At 48.0% G+C, this 15293-nt stretch overlaps 1 protein-coding gene across 2 annotated transcripts in view; it reads right to left on the reverse strand.

Moving 5' to 3' along the window:
- LOC105492833 (thyroglobulin) overlaps positions 1–15293 on the reverse strand; it is a 273233-nt gene that overhangs the window by 223559 nt on the left and 34381 nt on the right. For both annotated transcript variants that reach the window (XM_011760101.3, XM_011760100.3), the window contains exons 16-20: positions 14842–15042; positions 9539–9751; positions 8027–8181; positions 3382–3538; positions 1648–1869 (exon numbers count right to left, since the gene is read on the reverse strand). In XM_011760101.3, the coding sequence (XP_011758403.2) occupies positions 1648–1869; positions 3382–3538; positions 8027–8181; positions 9539–9751; positions 14842–15042 (948 nt within the window). The remainder of the gene's footprint in view (positions 1–1647; positions 1870–3381; positions 3539–8026; positions 8182–9538; positions 9752–14841; positions 15043–15293) is intronic.

The following is a 15293-nucleotide window of genomic DNA, read 5'->3' on the forward strand; positions in this document are numbered from 1 at the left end:
TGTTTCACCCACCCTGGAGTGTCACCATCCACTCCTGCTTCTATTTCTCGTCCCCTTGGTTTGGGCAGCTCTGACAGAATGGAAAGAAAGATCACAGGCTCTGGTCCCAGAGGACACCTGGGCTTACTCACCCTCTATTAACCAGTTAGGTGAGCTAGAGTCCCTCCTCTGTGTCAGCCCCACTCCAGGCATGACAGATGTCCAATCTCATTTAATCTGAACCCCAGCTTCTTTGTCAAATGAGGAAAGGACCTGCCACCAGGGGTTACTGTAAGAGTTAAATGTTTGTGCAGGTGAATTTGAACTGCTGAATTCTCCATAAATGCTAGTGGGAAGTGGTTGTCTTTCTGTTTTCTGTGTTAGGATTTAGCTGTATCTTAAATCCAATGTGGAGTTTACAATTTGGCATAGATTTCAGAAAAGGAAAGGTCATTTGACTTTTGTGTTGCGACCAATATAAATAATTGAAAAAAAAATAACTGAGAAACATCTTCTCTTTCTCTAGCTCCATAAAAATGTCTATCTCACCCCACACAGGAGGAAGGCTTTTCTTTTTTTTGAGACAGAGTCTCGCTCTGTCGCCCAGGCTGGAGTGCAGTGGCCGCATCTCAGCTCACTGCAAGCTCCGCCTCCCGGGTCTACGCCATTCTCCTGCCTCAGCCTCCCAAGTAGCTGGGACTACAGGCGCCCGCCACCTCGCCCGGCTAGTTTTTTGTATTTTTTAGTGGAGATGGGGTTTCACCATGTTAGCCCATGTTGGGATGGTCTCGATCTCCTGACCTTGTGATCCGCCCGTCTCGGCCTCCCAAAGTGCTGGGATTACAGGCTTGAGCCACCGCGCCCGGCCGGAGGAAGGCTTTTCATCAGGAGACCTTTGAATCTTCAGTGGTAGACATGACAAAGGTCCCCCCAAAGATATCCATATCCCAGTCCTCAGAGTCTGTGAATATGTTAGGTTACATGGCAAAGGAGGGAAATTACCGGTGCAGATGGAATTAAGGTCACTAATTGGCTGACCTCAGAATAAGGGGAATATCCTGAATCATGCAGCTGTGTGTAGTTCTAAGGTCCTTGGAGGTAAAAGAGAGTCAGAGGAGATGTGACCAGGGAAGAGGGGTCAGAAAGCAAAAACACTGTTGGTTTTTTTGGAAGCCACCAGCCAAGAAATGTGGACAACCTCAAGAAAGTGGAAAAGGTGAGGAAACAGATTTCCCCAGGGGCCTCCAGGAGGGGTGCGGGCCCTGCCAATAGCTGGGTTTTAGCTCAGTGATGCCTGCATTGTAATTCAAACCTATAGAACTGTAAGATAGTACATCTGTATTGTTTTCTGCCACAAAATTTTTGGTCATTTACTATGGTAGCAACAGGAAATTAATACAACTTCCATTAAAGGAATCTGCATCGCATTCCCGTTAGGAATGGCCCCCAAACTACTTACAGGCAAAGCAAGAGCAATACAAGTGAACCTCCATCAGGAACCACTTTCCCTGAGTTTTAAAGCCCTGGGCTGATGAATGCCCATCCATTAACTACATGGATGATTCTCAGCCCTGGATGTCCAGAGTAGCCTCTCTCCAGTGCTGAGGTGGCCTTTCCCAAAGCCTTACACGGCTCCACAGAAGACGTCCAGAGAGAGAGTGGACCTACCACATCCCAGTCCGTCCTGACTGGCCTCACTTGTCAAGACTTGGTAGAATCCTTCCAAGCACCCAAACCATGTCCTCGGAGAGGTGCCAAAGTGGTCCCCTTGGAGGAAGCGGATGGTGGTGTCTGCTGGGAATGTCTTGGAATCCAGATGAAGCTGGAATGAGCCACTCTGGATCAGATCTGTGAAGCGCCCAAGGAGATCCTTGCCCACCAAGGCTCTCTCTGTAAGACACAGGATAAGGTAGAGGTCACCCCCACTGTTCTCTGTAAGGGCCAGGGAGGATCTAGGGGGCAGAGATGCCTAGAATATCCAGGCTGAAATGAGACATAGGCATCATGTGGTGTCTCATTTTATAGAGGGAGGAACTGAGGCCCAGAGAAGGGGATGGACTGACTCAAGGTCACCCAGGAGTCAGAAGCACAAGTAGGGACTCCAGTCCAGATCTTCTGGCTCCTGCCATTTCTGCGGCACCAATGCAACCTACATTGGCATAGGAGATCACATCTTCAGTCACTAGTCTAAGGTGCAAGATCCAGATACTCATCCGCCTCAACCCTTAATGAGGCACTGAACATCACTGAGCCTCAGTTTTCCCATCTGAAAAATGGCTTGGGAATGGCTCTCTTTGCACTAGGTGAGGGTCCTAGGAGAGAATGCGTGTGAAGTGGCCACTCAAAAAGAAAGCAAGGACTTGAAGAGGCAACGGGGCCTTCTGCCTCAGTGTTTAGCTAAACACTGAGAGGGCTCCAGCTGTCAAATGATAAGTAGTTCCTAGGAAGAAAGCAGGCAAACACCATGCCAGGAGCTGGGGCAGATCCCTGCACACAGCAAACATTCTGTCTGTAACAGGCTACTGTAGAGCCAGCCCATGGCCTCCAATCTCGCTGCCTCAAGATTGAAACAAGCAATAAACATCTCATGCTTTAGCAGCTCCCAACATACCCATATTATCCAGACTCCCTTTGGAGAAAGATAGAAGGGGGCCCCTAATTCACAGTGCTGGGGCTCCCAGAGAATTCATAATGCTTCTGAATTATTATTTAGAGGATTATGATCCTGAGAACTAGTGAATGATAGAGATGCAGTCTCCTTCCTGGCAACATTTTCCAGAAGTTCTTCCTCATAGAACAGAGGGCAAACTCCAGCCAATCCCGCCCCTGGATGTTTGGCCGCCAGATGGTGGAAGAGAAAATGGAGTTGCCTCTCATTCTCTTGCCATAAATGTACGGGCTCTTTCCCACCCTGCCAGAAAGCTCAGAGCTGAACATGGCACATGCCCACAGTAGCTATCATAAAATCCATTCTTCTTCTCTCTCTCCTCTGTTGACTCATCCATATCATCACTGCCCTGTTTTAAATGGTATAAGTGGTCTGAAACGCTTTACAATTGAAAGTGGACGAGACATAAGTTAAAAACCAATAAAGACTTCCCCAGCCCACACTGCTGTCCCCTTCACACATTCTGTTTCACCTCTCTGCATGCAGAAAATCAAGAGAAGTATTAGAAGATGTTCATGACACAGAACCAGGCTCTTTGTTGACATTATTTAACTCTAGTGAATGATTGGCAAGAACTCTATCGATTACTATATATTTTTAAATAATTAGCTCTCCCTATAATCTTCACAGGAAGACATCATGGGCTTCTTCACTAGCTCCATTTGGCAGAAGAGAAAACTGAGACTCAGAGAGGCTGCATAGCTTATTCTAAGTACCACCACAGAAAAACATACCAATGTCATGTAAGTCAGGAAGAGAGGCCACTGGGATGTCCTCAAGCCGTGATTTCCATGTAACATTCACTCCTAAATACTCCCTGGTCAGACATCCCACCTGCACAGAGGAGTTGTCGCAGACAGGAACGGAAACCGGGGTGCCAAAAGTCTTCACCTACAAGAAGACAGACACTTTCAGCTCAAGAACACAGAGTAGAAAGCTAGTTTTGTTGGGTCCACACCAGGAACCAGAACTTGGCTTATGTTACTTCCTTCAATCCTTCTCCAACCCTACTTCAGGGGGTCAAGGAATGTGACCCCCTTTTCCACATCTGAGGAAAACAAGATTCAGAGAAGTTAAATAACCTGCCCTGGTCACATGGTGTACAGAGGTATAAGTGGAGGAAGAGCAGGACTCCATGCATCCAAAGCCCAGTCACCATATTTCACTGGTGAAACAACTTTAGCCAACTCTGCAAATGTCTTCACCATACATACATTCAGTGGGACACCTCTGAACCCCTACAGCATCCACCAGCTCCTCAATGTTGACTACGCAGCCTGGTCTCTCCTCCCAGCCTAAGTGTGGCTGAGTTGTGCCCCCTGAATGTCTGTGAGTGATGTACTGCAGGCTCCTCAAGGTTGGGGAGAAAGACGGACGGTTGAGAGACCTGTTAGCCCAATGACAGTGCCAGGCTTTGGTCCAGGGTTGAACACAAGCTACATCTCTCCCTCTTCATATCAGCCTCTTTCAAAGGGTATCTTAGTGCATTTGGATGACTATAATGAAATACCACAGACTGGGTGTCTACAACAGAACTTTATTTCTCATACTTCTGGAGGCTGAGAAGTCCAAGATCAAGATGCCAGTCATATGTGGTGAAGGTTCTCTTCATAAATGTCTGTCTTCTCACTGTGTTCTCACATGGTGGAAGGGGCAAGGATCTCTCTGGGGTCTCTTTTATAAGGACACTAACCCCATTCATGAGGGCTGCACCCTCATGACCCAACACAAAATCCTCTAATATTATGTTGGGGATTATGGTTTGGATATGAATTTCGGGGGGACACAAGAATTCAGAAGATGGCAAAACGTAAATTCCAAGAAAGTTTATATAAAGCCCAAAGGGAAGTCAGTTTATCAAAACTTGGGTGCCTAGAGAGTGAATGGAGGGTTCTAGAAGGAAAGTGAACTCTGTCACCAATGAGTAATTCAGAGTTGATGTGGCCCTGGCCCTCAGTCTTCACCACAAAAGGCCTCACCTACCTTCTTCAGAATGCAGACAGTGCCCTGAAAGTCGGCCCCGGGGGCCCAATGCATGCGAAGCCTGAATGTCAGCATGCCATCCATCCCAACGGCCATGGCACCCAGACCTTACTACGTGTCATACCCAGTGCCACACCCCTGGTGAAGGTGAAAACATGGATGTGGGGTGTTCATATAGTTGTCATTTAATGAGAGCCTGCTGTGTGCCAGGGGCTTATTCCCAGAAGTATTCTCAGAAGGCACTGTGGCACGATTTTTGAACATGTTTTATTCATCAGGCCCTGTGTGAAGTGTTTTAAACATATTAGCCAGTTTAATCTCCAAAACAAGTCTATGAAGTTGGGACTCTCATTACCCCACATTCCAGATGGAGAATTTGCCTCTGAGAGACTGAGAAACTGCCTAAGATCCCACAGCCAGTAGGTGGTACAGCTGGGATTCAAAACTCCACTAACAACCTCCTTAGCTCTCAATAGAGGGTAAAGAGAAAGAGCTTTGGATCTGTATGTTATCTCACTTAACCTGACCCTCCAAGGTGGGTTTTCCTAACCCCATTTCACAGATGACTGACTGAGACTTGCCAAACCTGGGAAAGGCCCAGGTCACACTGGTAGGAGTGCTGGAGCCAAGGTTTGGAGCCAGATCTATCTGACTTGAAAGTCTATGTATCATCTCTTCCTTCTGAAGAATATGACTCCCTTCTTAGAAGCTCTGACCTTAGAAGCTCTCTGTCTCATGGTCATACCCTGACACCTTGTTTAGGAAGCCATTAGGACTAGGTCCCTGCCCGACTTCCTCCTGACCTTATCTCTGTCTTCAGCATGGTCCTCAGCTCTCCAATCCCCTGAATTACAGAACATTTTACTCCTTTCTGCATGGGATTTAATTTCCCCGTGTTGAAAACACATGTCTTCAGTCATTCCCTGCATCCAAAACTTAGTCATCTTCAACACCTCCATCTTCCCATGATGCATCACCTACTACCCAGTCCTGTGGGCTCTGTGGTCCCAATATGTCAAGATTCCTGCTGCTTCTCATGTTCTGCACTGCTGCCTGGCCCCAGGCTTCAGTGAGGACCCCTGCTCCTACCCTGAACCCCTCAAAGTCTACCCCCTATACAGTAGCTGAAGAAAACTGTAAAACTCCAATCATCCTGTCACTTTCTCAACTTCAGTGATGTCCCATCACATGCAGAATAAAACTCACCATCTTAGCCACAGCCAACAAGGCCTTGAGCCATTTTCAACATGCACACCCCAATTTGCAGTTCCCTCTTTTGCTCTGCTCACCCATACTGGTTCCCTCAATTTTATGGCTCACACTAAGTATGTACCCATCACAGAAACTCTGACCTTCTATTTCCTCTGCAGGGGTTCCTCTCCCCCAGAACTCACAGGCCCTCAGCCTTACTTCACTCCCGTCCCTTCCAATAGCACCTCTTGGAGGCCTCTTCCTGACCTTTCTATGTAAAACCCCTCTCATCTCACCATCTTCCCTCTCAAGCAAGGCCCAGCCTGCCTTATTTCCCCTCTTAGCTGTTACCCTTCCCTGACAGGTACTTGTTTAGTGCCATCTCCCCAAAGAACAAAGAGGTGATCTCGTTCACTGCTGCATCCTGAAGACTCTGTCGTGAACCAAACTCTAGCCGGGCTCCTCTGAGCCCTCTTACTAGACCTCAGCCTTGACCTCAAAAGACTTGAACAAGCACTAACATTGTTTCTAACAGCTCAAGGCCAGACCCCTGGGAAGACCCTAGCCCCTCTTAAAGTGCCTGTCTAGAAAACTTAAGACTGCCAAGAGAATTCACTGTTAGTTCCAGCAAACACTTGAAGATGGGGCCCCTGTCTCCAGCCTCTGTGGGAGGCTGCAATAGTACCAGTTAGCAAACCCAGATGGGTTTTACATGGACTAATTCCCTTTCCTGCTTTTTTTTTAATCTTTCGCTTTCCTGATGCTACTGAACCCCCTGTTTACCACCCCTATTCCCTCATTCTCCTTTTAAAATGCCCAGTCACCTCTGCACAAACTGAGGTTGCGTTCAGTTCATGATGAACTCTTTTCTCCACTGCAATAATATATTCCTGATTAAAATCTGTCCTAACCACTTTAACTAGTATTGGCTTTATTTACCTTCAGTTATCCTCAGTGCCTAAATATGTGCCTAGCCTGTAATAGGCACTCAAATATCTGTTAAATGTAGGAATGAGTCAATGAATGAATGAATAAATGAATCAATGAATTTGGTCTAGATAGACCGGGACTTATTAAGGGATGAGAAATCTTGGACAACTAACTCACCTTATGTTTAGTTAATTCACTTGTAAATTGTAGGCTACTGATACCCACCAAGCAGGGTGCTGTGATGATTACAGGCAAAGAATGTAGAGCTTCTAGCACGGCACCACAAATACGGCACCCAATAATGAATAGGCATCACTGACACTGTTGTGAGTGTATTTCCTTGAATAAAAGGACAAAGTCTATTCATGCCTCTGTTTGTTTTAACATCAGTAATCTCTGTGTATTGTTTTGTAAAAAGTGTGTTCTCCAAAATTCTTTTTTTATTTTTTGAATAATTTACATGATGCTCAACCCTAATATTCTCCAAAGCTCTTAACATGAGGTCCCAAAAATGAGTTGCTCTGAAGATTTAACAAACTTTGAGCAGAAAAAATGATTTATTTAACTGAGTAACCTTTAAAGACTCCTTCTTTAAACCCTTGTGACTTCAACTAACCAAAGCCCTCATATGTTACACAGCTGAAAAATTCTATTTTATACGGTGGGATGCCTTTCCAGGTGGCATCCAATATTCTCTTCTTCTGGGGAGGATCCATAATGCCTCCTCTCGGGTTTGTTAAGAAACACATCTAACACTGTGGTGCACAGACTACACCGTGAGGTTTTAGCCTTCCTGCCCCATGTTCCCAAGCTCTTTCTCTATGGGTGGTGGAGGTGCTACATGGTGATCACAGCTCTGTGATCAAGTCAGCCAGCCTGGCCCTACCTTCTCCTGGTTGTATGACTCTGGAACAAGTCTTCCAGCTCTCTGGTCTTCATTTTCCTCATATGCACAATAGCAATAATAATAAAGTCCCTATGAGGATTGCATTAGCTAATTTATACCACAGGATGCCCATATTAAGTGTTCAGTAAATGTTTGATATCTTTATGTAGAAAGAATGGCCAATGATGAGATGGGTATGGATTCTGCCTCTGCTGCTATGTAATTCACCTTGGCCAAACTACTTCCCATTTCTGGGTATCAGTCTGCACATTGATAAAATAGTGAGGGTTGAACTCAAACCCTCAGGTTAATGTGAGCCCTCAGGTTTTCTGACACGGTAACCCTGAGTTCAGTCCAAGCCCTCACTGTGGGGAAGGCCAGGCACGTACCTGGATCTGGCAGAAGCCGCGGGCAGTCAGCTCATCCAATATGAAAACCTGGAAGGCCTGCAGCAAACCCGCATAGTCAGCACTGCACATCTTGCCCGGCGGGAGCTGGAGCTGAAAGTGCCCTTGGGTCTGGATGGTCTGCCACAGCTGGGGCCCTGCAGGCAAGCACCAGAGGTCAGCAGACAGAGGCAACAGTCCTAAGGAGTTATTTTCTTTATTTAGGTTTTCCCCTGCAAAAATAACCCTTCCTCATTTAGCTGGAAACACACAAGCACTGCCATTCGCATTGTCATTCTGAGTCTAAGTACTTTCCAGCATAACAACTTGTCTCTGAAATTACTGTGCATCCTCACAGAAAGCTCAGTCCTGCCTCATCCTCCAAACCAGGGTGCTTTACATTTTGGGGTCCTGGACATTCTCCTTGGAAAATCTTCCATGACATCTTGCATACAGACAGGGCCACTCTATATGGTTTTTCAGGTTAAGAACAGACATCATAGTTGATGGGAGTGAATGGCATTCTCTAAGGCTGTTCAGTGCACAGCCTGAACAATCATGCACAGCGGCCTGCATTCAACTTCAGGAGCTCAAGGTTTGTGCCTCTTTTCCCCAAAGTCCTTTGCTCTAGGGTCAATTGTGACCATCCTGGTCTCGATTTCAGCATAGCCAAAGTGACAGGCCATTATTTATCCAAATCACATTTTGAATTTTCTGGATAGGCACGCTCTATAGCCCAGAGTGCTTTGCAACAAATGTTCTCCTTGACACTCTGGCATCCACCCAGAGCCTTGTGACAATCCCAGGATCTTGGTCTCCCTCCCAGATTCCCTCATGTTAAGACCTCATGTTAAGAATTCTGGAGAACATTAGGGTTGACAGTCCCAGGATCTTGGTCTCCCTCCCAGATTCCCTTCCCACTGCACTGGGTGGACCAAGTGCCAGGTCCCAGAGTGGGTTCAGTGTGTGACAAGGCAAAAGGAGCTCTGGTCAGAGCACTGGGAAAGAGGGCCGAAACTTACACAGGTTCCAGCAATCAGGATGATGCCCTACTTGGAGCAGTGTCCAGGGCCCCCTGCTAAGCCAGGCATTAGCTCTGGAAGTCCAGGTGGTCTTGGGGAGAGGCTGATGGCGCAGGGTCACTAGAGGCTGGGAGAGCAGCTCTGAGCATGTCAGCCACCTATACAGCTGTTGGAGCACTGACCTGCCCAGTATTTTACCTGAATCCAGGACATTCCGAGAAAGTTGGAAGGATGCCAATTCTCTCAAGGAGCAGATGGTTCCAGAGAAGGCACAAAGAAAGCCTAATTCCAGGGGTCGGTCTGTGAAGGACATCTGCTCCTTCTAGAAGCAAATGCTCCATGGGACTCTCTCTCATCTCTTGGTGCCACCTGGCTTACCATGAACATGCTACATTCGGGTGGGAAAATGGAGCAACCACACCTCCACATCTCAGTCCCAGCCCTAGCCCTGAGAGGGAGCAGGGTGCAGGATAGACGCCCTGAGGCCACTCACGTTGGCAGGCCCGGGGCTGAGGCAGCTGTGACTCCCAGCGTCTGCTCTCCAGGCTACATATCAACGGCCCCCTTGGAAACACGCTCCGGGAGCCCTGGCGGCACAGCAATTGGCACTGCTGGATGGCAGCCCCTGTGGGGCCCGAGGCTGTCTCACACAGGATTGTTCCACCAACCACCTCCAGCGTGTTGAACGGCAGCGGACACCGTGGGCCTGGGAGAAGGAAAGTGGAGCCATGGTGGGCACCTGCCCAGCCTCGGGAGGACTGAGCACGCCTGTTTGTGGGCGTCGTCTTCTCACTCACACTGGGCCCTCCTCCTCTCCCCTTCCCTGGACCTGTCAAGCTCTCAGGGCCTGGCCTGGGCCTGCTCCCCTTCCTCTCTGTCCTGCCCTCTACTTGAATGAGCCCATCTGCTCTCAGTCTTAACAGACACTTAAGCATGAATGCCTCATGTAGCTTCATGTCCAGCTCAGGCATTCTTGAGCTTCTTCTCATCTCTAAAGCCAATTAGTTACCACCTGGTCTCTCCACCTCAAAGCTCACCGTCCAGGCCTGAACTTAGTATCTGCTGCCCCTGCCTCAGTGCCCCAGGCACAAGGAGCAGTACCACCAGCCACCCAGCCATTCCAAGCCAGCAACCCAGTGGCCTTCCTGCAGGGTTCGTCTCCTCTGTCTTGGTCACGGTTCACACCTGCTCCACATCTCTTCGTTCCCACCGCCAGCACCCTCATTTAGACATCCTTCATCTTCTGCCTGAACTACCAGCAAACACTCTATGCCAGATTTCTGCATTTAGGCCTCACCTCCTGCCTTTCTGCTCCCACGTCCCACCCAGTCCCCGCTGCTGGCAGAGAAATTATGCCAGAGCCCAATATCAGCTCTCAACTCCCTCGTGTGCAGGCTGAGCCTGCCTTCCTCTTCCCTCTCATCTCCTCCAGCTCCCCAATGCCTCCAGGAATATCTATTACTCCCTGAACACACCTCCAAGCCTTCCTTCTGCCTGCTCCTGTCTGGAAGATTCCTTTTTGACCCTCAAATATCAACTCAACACGTTCCGTTTTCTAACACTGTCGTGGTTCTCCCAGGCAGACTTAGTTCTTCTTTCTTTTGAATTCCCAGGCCACCGGGTACAGACCTTCCTTTTGTCAATTGTTAGAACCTCTAATCAGTGGCACGCTGGTCACCCCATGGGTTGAGTCCACAGGGAAAAAGAGGGCACCTCTCCTCTGCTCACCCAGGCCAAGGCACACAGCCGCCCCAGACACAGCTCAATGAGTATGAGTTAAGTAAATGGGAAAATGAGTAAATTAAAGAGCAAAATACTCAGTGTGACAATTTCACACCAATTAGATATTTCATTCATTATCAGACTCAGGCAGAGTCTTTTGACCAGTATATGCCTTAAAATCTGCAGTCTGTAAGGAATATGAGGGTATTCAGGGGCTTCAAAGAGGAAGAATAACCTATTTTGATCTCCAGAACCAAACCTGGGCTTTTTTTGTGATAAGGGCAATGGTCCCTGGCCAAGATTTTGCACTGCGATTTGCAGTGGGCTTCCTGAGTTGTCTTTTACCAAGTCCCAAGTGTAAGTGGGATGGCAAGAGTTTACCTGTGAGCTCTGGACCAGCCTTCAGGCTGTGAATCCTGGCTCTAATATTCGCTAGTTCAGGGCCCTAGAGCAAATTAATTAGTGCATCTGTGACCGTTTCCTCGCCCATTAAATGATGAAGATGGCAATAATGCCTACCTCCTAGTAGGAGTATTTACTTAAAAACTACTACGGGATGTGTAGTACGTGGCAGGTACACCATTAAGAGCTGTACTAATATCAGTTCATATAATGTTCCCCACAACCCTATGGGATAGGTCCCATTATCCCTATACGGACACCAATTCTGAGGTACACAGAGGCTGAATGCCTCTTCTGTGGTCAGACAGCTAGTAAACAGAAAAATCAGGATTTGAACCCCATTATCTTTGCCCCAGAATCCACGTCCTCTACCAGTGTGCTAGATGCATGTGTGTACATAGGTAAGAAGTGGGGCGTCAATGAGCGTGTAAGCATCCTTCCCATCTCAGCGAATACAGGTTTCCCCTCTTATCCCACAGGAATGGTCTGCACCTGTGGTTTTCCTATTTTCAATTTTTTTACTCTCCCTTGCCTTTTGGAAGTGGGCCAGTGAGCGATCTGATTTGACTAGAAAGGGGTTTTCCTCCTGGGGTCACAAATGTCACCTAGGACACTGACGCTTCTCTTACCAGGACTCCTACCCTCCCCAGCAGACCTGTTTTCCCACAGCCTTATTCCCCACGTCACTGAAATGAAGTGACTCCTTGGTTGTGGAACAACCCAGCTGGCCCTCACAGCCAGGGAAGAGCGGCTAAGGAGAGAAGGAAGAAGTACAGAAACCAAAATTAACTGAATACCTACAGTGGGCCCAGCCTCAGAGAGTACACTTCACATCTTTAATTTCATGAAATCCTTCAAAATTATACCACTGGGAGCCCTTATTGCTGTTTTAGAGATGAGGAAAACAGAGGCTCAAGGGAGCTAAGTGGCTCACCTGGGGACATGGGTTGGTGATTGGACTAGAAGCCAGACCTGCTCACTCCCACCTGCCATCTTACAAGAGCTTGCGAGCACTGCCTGTCTTCCGTATGCCAGGACTGCCCAAGGGCCTCCCAGGCATTGACTCCATCTTCACAGCAACTCTGTGGGGCTGGACTGTTATCAGCCATGTCCTGCAGATGAGGCCCCTGAAGCCTAGAGAGCTTAACTTTGCCACCCAAAGCTCAACACCAGCAAGTGTTGTGCTCTGAGCTACCAGGCTAATGCCCACCAGAGGCAGGATTTTGCATGAATATGACATTGGATACAGAGAGAGGCAACTTGGTATCTGTGCAAGTCCAGCCCCTAAGTAATACCAGCAAAAATAGTAATAATATGTACTTATTAAGTGTATTAGTAATTCCAGTGCTCAACAGTTTACAGAGATTGTCTTAATTAGTGCTAATAATGACTCAAATAGCTACTATCTCCTGGACACTGACATCCAGAGAGATTAGGGGACCAGCCCAAGGCCACCTGGCAAGTGAGTGGTGGAGCTGCCATTCAAATCTGTCTATCTGCCCCCTGCCTCTCCATCACAGTCTGCAGTGAGTCAGCAGGAAGAGGTTTGGGAGTCTCATATTAACACCATCCTCCCGGTGCACTGAGCATGGTCAGCCTCTGGCCTCAACTCCAGGACCCCAGGACTATTCCACTCTCCTGTGTTTAAATGAATGGTGTTTCTTGGTTCCTGATCACATGACCAGGAGCCTGGTCCCTTTAATTGGGCAATGTCCCAAATTACCAATTATATTAAATCGCTCAGCTTTGCCCAAATTCCCTTGCCCTGCTGTAGAACTGGAAGAGACCAATGCTGGCTGTCCCACCACCGCCCATCCCATCTGCACCTGCACGGGGCGGAAGTGGCCTGCCATGCCCGGCAAGAATTAGGAATCTTCCTAGACTTCCAGCCCAATCCCAAAGGCCAGTGAGGTCAGAAGAGTAGGTGAGCACCTACCAAACCCACGATGAAGCCTTTACAAACGTTAGCTCCCCAGTCTTAAAAACAACTCAGCCAATGAAGAACTGCTCCCTTATAAGAAGAGGAGGCCAAAGCTCTTCGTTTGGACATACTTATCTTTTTTCTTTCTTCATTCAAGAAGGTCACTAAATGACCTTCTGGAGCCTTCCTCCTGTCTTCTTCTGAAGCCCTTACAGCTGTAAAGCACAGGGTTTCATCAGCAGGACTCCAGGTTAAATCCTGGCTGCTCCACTTACTAACTGTGTGACTTTGGACATGTTCATGAACCTCTCTGAGCCTGAGCTCTGCCATCTGAAAAATGGGGAGATAGGAGACCTCTATCTATTTACCTGCATTGCTGGAAGGCAAAAACTGGGATAAGGGATGTGAAAAGCACCTTTGAACAGGTAATCTGTACACAGGAGCTATATCATGGAGTCCCACATGGCCAAGCCACACAGAGTCTTCCTAAGCGCTAAAGGAGCTGTGCTCTAGACATGTTCCTGGAGGAGACCACACCGGTCTGTGTCCTGGGTCTCAGTGCAGACCACTCCTAGACCTGGAAGTTGAATGTTGATTTTGTCTGACTTAAGGTGGATCCTTCACTTCTCTCCTTATTTCAGAAGCACAGGGCGGGCAGTTGCACTCATACATATCTACAGAGCACCTACTGTATATCCTGCATGGTAATAGCAGCTGAGAGTCACAAAGATGCGGACGAAGCAGGGCCCCATGCAGAGGGGAGCAAAACAGGACTTGGGGGAAACAGTGTGTGGTAAGAGCCTTGGGCACAGCACAGGTTCAGGGCAGGAAGGAGTACGGACAAAACTAGAAAGCAGCCCCCGCAAAGAGAGTGGAGAGACTCTTCCCTCCCACCCCTGCTTCTGAGGCTCCTCCCATCTCTTAACAAATACCAACCAGAAGCATCACTAGACCTAATTAAATTTCCCTGCAGTTCCAAAATGTTGCTTAGAGATTAGAAAATAAAAATAAAGAAAGAATAAGAACATCAAAAGAAAGGCAACTGCGGCAAACTCAGAATCATTTAGCACAGTATTTTGCAACTCTGCCATACCCACCACCCCAATTTGTAATAAGTATTTTGCAATGTCGCTATTTCCTGCCCTGAAAAGAAATTCACAGATAGTCTAACCCACTTGCTCACATAAATTTAAAAATGACTGTAATGTCCTGTGACTTGAGCAGATTGGAGAAATAAAAGGTTAAAAACTGATAACAATATATTTTAATATTTAACAATATAGTTCAACATTCTATATATTGATGGGATATATATTTCAATATTTGACATTCACTAAATTTTTTAAACTAGAAATAAAAATAAACAAGTCAACACCTCCACAGATTCCTGAAGGGCCCCAGTGAGGATGGAACCATGACACTGAGATCCTGCAACCACGGTCCTTCTCCCCATCTGAGGACACAGAGAATAAGACCCAAAACTCCTGGGCAGGACAGCCCCCAAGCTTCTTGAGGTGCCAGTTCCAGAAGTTCCCTGCCCAGGCTCTTTCTGACTTCAGTTCCCAGAAGAAGCGTCTTCAGGAAGTAGATGTAGGTTTTCATACGAAGGGACTCAACCACAACTCCATCCCTCCTGCACTTCCTGTCTCCCCTCCCACCCCCGCCTTCCCAGCTTCTCTAGAACTTCACTCAGTCTGGATCAAAGAACAGATACGCAGGCCTTGTCTTTCCCCCAGGGGGTCATGACTTACTCTCACAGGCGGGCTGGCTCCCGGCCACGCGCGTCTCAGGCACCTCTTCTCCACTGTCCGTGACACACCAGCAGCTGCCCTGGGCCTGGTCGCATTGCACTGGGGAAAAGCCCCCATCCTCTTCCCTGCAGGCTGGGACATAGCCTGAGCTAACTCTCCTGGAGAGGACTCCACTCTTGAGCACATTGCAGAGGCTTGGGCCTGACACAGAGACAAGCCAGATGAGCTGGGGACCCGGTGACCACTCCCTGCTCAGATGCCCAATCACCCTCCCCACCACCCACGGCCACCCTCAGTCCACCTGCCTGCAGGGTGTTCCAGGGGTCTGGGGCTGCCTCCCCACCAGGAGGTTGAATGACAACAAGGCAAAGACTAGGCCTGGCTCAGCTCTGTACTGTCTCCCCTCCACTTCCTGCCCTCAAGTAGCTTAGAGTCTTAAAGGAGAGTTAACA

Source organism: Macaca nemestrina, chromosome 8, assembly GCF_043159975.1.
Source record: "Macaca nemestrina isolate mMacNem1 chromosome 8, mMacNem.hap1, whole genome shotgun sequence".
Lineage (NCBI taxonomy): Eukaryota > Metazoa > Chordata > Mammalia > Primates > Cercopithecidae > Macaca > Macaca nemestrina.